The sequence below is a fragment of the Engystomops pustulosus genome, chromosome 3 (genome assembly GCF_040894005.1).
Source record: "Engystomops pustulosus chromosome 3, aEngPut4.maternal, whole genome shotgun sequence".
Taxonomy (NCBI): Eukaryota; Metazoa; Chordata; class Amphibia; order Anura; family Leptodactylidae; genus Engystomops; species Engystomops pustulosus.
In genome coordinates, this window is record NC_092413.1 from 23,704,590 (window position 1) to 23,712,062 (window position 7,473).

At 41.9% G+C, this 7,473-nt stretch overlaps 1 protein-coding gene across 1 annotated transcript; it reads right to left on the reverse strand.

Annotated features, from left to right (window-relative positions):
- Nucleotides 1-282: 282 nt before the first annotated feature.
- Nucleotides 283-6,708, reverse strand: LOC140121082 (GTP cyclohydrolase 1-like). The gene is made up of 6 exons (XM_072140295.1): nucleotides 6,363-6,708; nucleotides 4,098-4,207; nucleotides 3,018-3,073; nucleotides 2,881-2,912; nucleotides 1,734-1,818; nucleotides 283-547 (listed from the first exon to the last, which is right to left on the reverse strand). Exons 1-6 carry the CDS (start codon nucleotides 6,691-6,693, stop codon nucleotides 421-423), a joined length of 741 nt encoding a protein of 246 aa, XP_071996396.1. The 5' UTR covers nucleotides 6,694-6,708; the 3' UTR covers nucleotides 283-420.
- Nucleotides 6,709-7,473: the final 765 nt, after the last annotated feature.

Below are 7,473 nucleotides of genomic sequence, written 5' to 3' on the forward strand. Positions count from 1 at the left end.
GACTGGACATCCCCTTTAATCACAGCAAGAAAGGTCACATTAGGAATCGGATCCAGAGCACTTGCTGTTGTCTATAGGAAAATGTGGCCCATCCATAAAGCACTTTGGGGCTGATTTCCTAACAAACTATTGGCCACAGATGTAACTTGTTTATAAGACCCCACACATGACACAATCATTGGTTCTGGAGACATCTTGGACCTGGCATTTGCTATAATTATTGCCCGGGTCTTAGTGACTTCATTAATACGTAGTAGATACAATATAAAGCACAGACATGTATTAATATGGAAATTCCATATTCTTTATTACTCATCTTTCCAGATATAAAACAACATAAAGTTGAGCACCATTTGTCAGTGAATCACAATTTTAACAAGTTGATTGTATTTTATATAATACATTATTTTATATGATGGGTTATTGTTTGATCAGAGCGAGGAATTCTTCCCTGGTCTTGGGGTCCTCTCTGAAGATCCCGTGCATCGTGCTGGTTACCGTTCGGCTGTTCATCTTCTGTACCCCCCGCATCACCATACACATGTGCCTGCAACCCAGAAGAGAAACAACTTCATCTATGGGGCCTGGATGTCATTGAATGGAAACATTTTTGCTCCAGTTTCTAACACAGAGCTCCCAATCATCAGCAATCATAGAGAAAATTTCTGGTTACCCACAGCCACCACTAGAGGGAGCTCTGCATACTGTATTATTGTGGAGGTTAAAGAACGATAAGTTTTTAATATTAAAGTGTTGCACAACATATCTACACTTATTTTTCTGCTCCTGCCAGACCTTGACTGATGTGATAGAGGTTCTTAAAGGACATCTACCACCAGGATGAAAGACTGTATGCAAATGAGCCTGAGGGGCTTCAGCCTTCATTAACTCCTATGGAGCCTGGAACCCCTCAGGCTCATTCGCATTCAATCCTTCATCCTGGTGATAGATGCCATTTAATATACAATTCCCCCTTTAATAGAGTTGTACCAATTTCACGTTACCCCCTATCTTGTGGTCAGGGAATAACAAGCTGATCTGTGATTAAGAGTATGGATACACAGCGATCCCTGTGCTCCCTAATGGATGGAGCAGCAGGTTGAGTTTGTGTCCTACCGTTCCATTTAATCCTTTTGGAGTGTCACAAATTGCATAGCTCTTTAAGAATGAGACCCCCTTTCTTCATGATCAATGGAAGACCACCTCCCCATTAGCTTGTTATCTGCTATCCTGGGGGTAGGCGATAACATGCAAACTTGATAAAGCTTCTTTAATGCATAAACAATGTGCAGGAGGTCTCTGAGCTCCCTCTAGTGGTGACTACAGGCAGACATTATGCAATTATTTAATGGGATTTGGAGCTTTTTTCATAAATCTGTCATTTCAGACTACACTAAAGTTATATCAAGGAATTAATTAAACCTAACAAGTCTTTATACTTCTTCTTGGGACTCATTCAAATCTACAGGACGGCATTTCAGTACCATAAACTGATTCTGACATCTAAATAAAACTTGCAGCCCCCCTTTTTGGAAATAGCTGATGTGTGGGGGTCCTGGCCGTCGGTCACTCAAATGTGTAGAATGGATGGTTTACGCTAAGAATAGGCCCTCCGTTTTTTAAAAAAGGTGGATAACCCCTTTAATGGAAGCCCATCAGCAAGGTACAAACCATATACAATGATATAAAATTATAAGAGGAGTAACACTACATGACACAAAGATGATACTTACGAAGCCTCCATAACTACTGCTACTCCCATTGGCTGCAGGGCCTCATTGATCGCAAGGGCAATCTGCTTGGTGAGACGTTCCTGAACTGTAACAAATATACATATTATTATCACAGCAGATATGACAATAAATAACAACATATGTAAAAGTGGTGTGACACCAGTGACCCTAGTGATGTGACTATAAGGGTTGTACAGGATTATAAAACAAGTTGAAAATTGAGAATGCAGGCAGTATGTTATAGAGCAGGAGAAGCTGTACAGATTATACATAGTGTCCTGTCTGCAGACAGCATGTTATAGAGCAGGAGGAGCTGAGCAGATTGTACATAGTGTCCTATCTGCAGGCAACATGTTATAGAGCAGGAGGAGCTGAGCAGATTGTACATAGTGTCCTATCTGCAGGCAGCATGTTATAGAGCAGGAGGAGCTGAGCAGATTGTACATAGTGTCCTATCTGCAGGCAGCATGTTATAGAGCAGGAGGAGCTGAGCAGATTGTACATAGTGTCCTAACTGCAGGCGGCATGTTATAGAGCAGGAGGAGCTGAGCAGATTGTACATAGTGTCCCATTTGCAGGCAGCAGGTTATAGAGCAGGAGGAGCTGAGCAGACTGTACATAGTGTCCTAACTGCAGGCATCAGGTTATAGAACAGGAGAAGCTGAGCAGATTGTACATAGTGTCCTATCTGCAGGCAGCAGGTTATAGAGCAGGAGGAGCTGAGCAGATTGTACATAGTGTCCTATTTGCAGGCAGCAGGTTATAGAGCAGGAGGAGCTGAGCAGACTGTACATAGTGTCCTGTCTGCAGGCAGCATGTTATAGAGCAGGAGGAGCTGAGCAGATTGTACATAGTGTCCTATCTGCAGGCAGCAGGTTATAGAGCAGGAGGAGCTGAGCAGATTGTACATAGTGTCCTATCTGCAGGCAGCAGGTTATAGAGCAGGAGGAGCTGAGCAGACTGCACATAGTGCACCTCTATGTTCTAGAGCAGGAGGAGCTGAGCTGTAGGCTGCATTAAAGGGTAAGTAGTGTAATGTTTTGCTGAATATTTTATTCATGCTGTAAAATGTTACTAATATTCATCACATTCTATTGTTTTTTTGTATATAAGGTATAAATGTGTGTAGGAATAGTTGTGCCTTTACCTTGTAATCTGCGGCTGAAGATTTCAACAATTCTGAAAGAAAACAGAAGGTATAGATGAGGACATTACTTTTGTTATAGGATCCAGTTCTACATCACCAGGTAAGAACAGACACGTGTGACCGCTGATCCTCCTTACCTCGCTAGCTTGCTCAGCCCCACAACTTTTTTGTTTGGTAAATATCCAATGTGCACCTAGAAGAACAATAAAGTGTTAAACATGTATCCTGCAGCGGGACAATGATCCCAAACATCCAAACAACAGGGTAAAGAAGAACAAGGAGCCCGGGAAGCGCTGATATGTCCCCCATACATCCCTGATCTCATCATCATCTTGTCTGTCTGGGGTTTCATGAAGAGATAGAATTCTACACCCACAGGAGATCCTTTGATCCAAGATGTTTGGAACAACCCCCCTGCCCTGGTCAAGGCAGAGGATTGAGGATTTATCTCTGTGCATTTACTTTGCATTTTGTTTCTTGATCAAAATAAGACTTTTAACACTCTAAAGGAAATCTACCATTTGTTTTTATGAATTATGAAGCACACATACCTTGAGAATGCTGTAGCTTCACTGATGCAGAAACATATTTTGTTTAATCCCTGAACCAAGTGGTTTTGCTACAAAAACTATTATAAAATTCATGACCTTGGGAAAGCTGGGTTGCATGCTGGCTGCGGTACGTAATAACTGTCCAGACAGGATTAATCAACCTAAGCTGGATGACTCATACACAGCAGCTGGGGGATGCTGTAGCGATTGACTACTTCTGTCTGTCAGGGACAACACAGTGAATACAGCGTTCTCTGAAGCAGTGCATAATAAGGGTGAGAGGAGAAGCACCAAGGCTGCCACAGGAGTGATAGAGCCTCATTATCATAACATTATAATAGTGATTTCAGCAAAACCACTCAGCTCAGGGATTAAACAAGATATGTTTCTGCATCAGTGTAGCTACAGCATTCTCAAGTTATGTTTGGTTCACAATGTATAAAAGCAAATGGTAGATTTCCATTAGAAATTTTACTTAGCAGTATTTTTTCCCATGACTGCCGAAAACATTTGCACAGCAATGTACATTGTGACCCCTTTAAATAGTGAACAGATTCATAGCTATCAGTGGAGCTCTGAGACCGGAAAAAGTTCTGCAGGGTACGGCGTAACCCCCCTGTGACTTATCTATAACCATAATCACATTGATCACTCATGGGTACATACCTTGCCAAAAAATGGCACCAGGTGATGTTCACAAAGCGAAAAGACATCGATATCCTTCACAATGACAATCTCATCGTGATTCTCATCAAATATGGCGTTGTTGAGTATATCTGTAATATAGGAGTACACACAATAGTGGGATTTATTAGGACAAAGTTTAACATCTGTATCCAGGGTTTTTTTTTTTTACAATGGATCCTTTTAATTGTATTTTGAGTTAATAAAATTTTTTACCAACACCATCAATTCTATGGTACAGTCAAAATATATATGAGTGATTGGCACAGTACATATAATATATAACAATGATACCATAAACATGAATTGTGATTGGTGCGGTGGCAGAGAGGACCCGCCCCCGAGGAGTTTACAATGCACAAAAGAAAAGGGATTGGAGAAAGTAGTTGAGGGTAAAAGATGCTCAGGTAGTAGTGTAGTGGTTGTAGGGTTAATGCATGTTGTCTTGAGGGTTTAATTTGTGAAGGGAAACAGTTTATGATCCACTGATTGTAATCTGCAACTTGTGTCCTAAATGTTATACTTCTATATGGCCTGTGCACAGATAGATGGGGCAAACCTAAGTATAAAGGGAAAGTACGTATTTATCCCATTAATGTACAATGTTGCAGACTCTTTGCATAGAAATCAGCATTAAGGGATCCTCTGTTAATGTTACATTGACAACTGGGTGTTGCTATTCTCCCCATTAGTGGGGCATGTCTCTTCAGTTAATCAATGCAGATGTCAGTCTATGGACAAAATACACTATACGGACAAAGGGGAAGAGTAAGGCAAATTTACCAACATATTAATGCGTTTCCAGGAGGCATAACAGAGGGATAGAATAATGCAGAATTCCAGAATTGTATGGGGAAGTATAACTGTAAAATAGGGATCTTTAGGAGTTTCCAGATATTCACTTGCGGTCACTAATTGGTAAACCTTCATTGTTCACTTCTTGTGCATCTGTCCTGTCATAAGATGATCACTTAATAATAATAATAATAATTCCTTTATTTATATAGCGCACACAGATTACGCAGCGCTGCACAGAGTTCTCCAAATCAGTCCCTGTCCCCATGGGGGTCACAATCTAATCAACCTACCAGTAATGGAGTGTGGGAGGAAACCAGAGGACCCAGAGGAAACACACGCAAACACCATACAAACTCTTTGCAGATATTGACCTGGATGGCACTTAAATCCAGGACCCCAATGCTGCAAGGCTGTAGCGCTAACCACTGAGCCACTGTGCTGCCCGATAGATGCTGTGCTTGTCACAGTCCAGCTCTGGCTTGTAATGAGCCATGAACTTGTGTGGTCTCATGACCAGGATGGATTCTTATCCTCACTGCTGAATAATGGTTCCCATTTATTGAATCATGTATCAAGTAGCATCTCACCCACTCTTCATTGAAAGATCGTTGACCCCCAGAAGTTTATCAGGCACCTGCTACTTCTTTATGGATGAATGAGCCCACTAGCTAATATGCGAATGCGTTTTCCAGGATGGGATAAGGAAACATTGCCTCTTAACTACCTTTTAAGGCAGCTCCCTTAACATCAATCACGACTTTCAGGAAGCCTAATATTATGATCTGGGTTTAAGCCAAACCAGTACAGGCAGTTCGCAGGTCCATACAACATAGGTTCCATAGGTTTGTTCTTAAGTTGAATTTGTATGTAAGTCAAAACTGTATATTTTATAATTGTAATTCCAGACAAAAAATTTTTTTGCTCCAGTGACAATCGGAGTTTCAAAATCTTTTGCTGTAATGGGACCAAGGATTATCAATAAAGCTTCATTACAGACACATTACAGCTGATCATTGCAGCCTGGGACTATAGTAACATCCAGAGAGCTTCACCAGAGGTCACAAGGTGCAGAGGAGTCCGTCTTTAACTAGGGGTCATCTGCAAGTCGGGTGTCCTTAGGGACTGCCTGTATATCTATTTCACTGTAGACAGTGCTGTTTCCATATCTTTGCATCTCGTCAGTACAGTGTAAGGAACTGGTTTAGCTCAATGAGAAGCTTTTGACTAGGACCAGGAGGTAAGAACTCTCCTTACAGAGACTTTGCCATTTAGGGCCGCCTTGCAGGTGTGTGGATATAAGTCTCCATACGCCTGCAATGCAGCATTAATTGGCAAAGTCTCCATTAGGAGAACTCTTAATTCTATCCCATCTAAAGTGATTGCAACCTCTGTGTCCATAGTCATCCTCTAATGTCTAGTGTCTAGTGTGTCTAGTGTGTATGAACTCACCATGAATGGTCTCCTGATATCCCTTGGTAAAGTACTGCATGGCTTTGGCAGCTCTGATGGGGGTCTTCAGCAAGCCGTCCCTTTCGGGATTCTCCCCCAGTTCTTTTAGGATGGTGGTGTAGGCGGTTTCAATAGACGCCAACTTATCTTTTTCGTGGTGGTCACCGTTGCACTGATGTTGCGCCAAATTCTTCTTCTTGTCCACGTCGCCATTGTAGCTGGTGATAAAGTGGTGCTTGTGTTCTCCGTTCACGTGGCTGTTCATGGCGGATGAGATTTTCTGGCAGGGAAGTGACAGCTCTGATGGATCAGGTACAACAGACAGACTCATCCAAGGGGAAGTCCTCTGTATTTATACATCTCCCGAGCACCAAGGCCAATCTCAGATACCAATCTGTGACGTAGAAACCATCAAGTGTTACACTGGGGCATTATTTTCGGGTGGCCTCGGGCTAAATTGCAGATGACACAAGGGTGTCTGATAAGCAGGTTAGCTATGCTGCTCTTCCCGATGAGCTGGCCAGACGCCCTTACACTCATTATGCTTTCACAGATTCTATAATTATCATGCTAATAATGTAGAAAGCAGGACATGGCCAAGTTCTTATCACCAGCAGATACAACAGGATACAGTAAGGAGAAGACCGGGCATTAGTCATGGACACTGAGCTCCATGTATGAAGTGAGGAAGCCAAAAATAAAGGGAATATTCCACCATCAGATGTCATTTTCTAATTCATATCCCCAGAATAGTGATATATGTGTATATATACCTACATACAGGGCAAGTCACACTTATATTGGATCAAGGACAAGTTCACGGATACGTTTTCCCAGTGGGAATAAGTGTGTAACATATCAAAGAGCGGATATTCTCAATCAGATCTGTAATATCTCTTTTTAGGACAGATATGTCTTTATAGATTCTTATGATTAGATCCGGCGCCTTCTGTGCCGTATTCAGCATGAGGGACAACACGTCATATAGCTGTGCATCTCAGGGAACGTTCCCGGTTGTTATTACAAATTTCTCTTTTGAACCACAAGAGATCATTCAGATCTGATGGCGGCAATCGATTCCTGGTCTTCTTTGATCTGCTACATGACCACC

Excerpts from the sequence above, each read along its gene's own strand:
- LOC140121082 (XM_072140295.1), bottom strand. The coding sequence starts at position 6,693 with ATGAGTCTGTCTGTTGTACCTGATCCATCAGAGCTGTCACTTCCCTGC. Across the intron at positions 2,913-3,017 it reads GGGCTGAGCAAGCTAGCGAG|AATTGTTGAAATCTTCAGCC; the intron begins GTAAGGAGGATC and ends GTTTTCTTTCAG. Across the intron at positions 548-1,733 it reads GCAGTAGTTATGGAGGCTTC|GCACATGTGTATGGTGATGC; the intron begins GTAAGTATCATC and ends TCTGGGTTGCAG.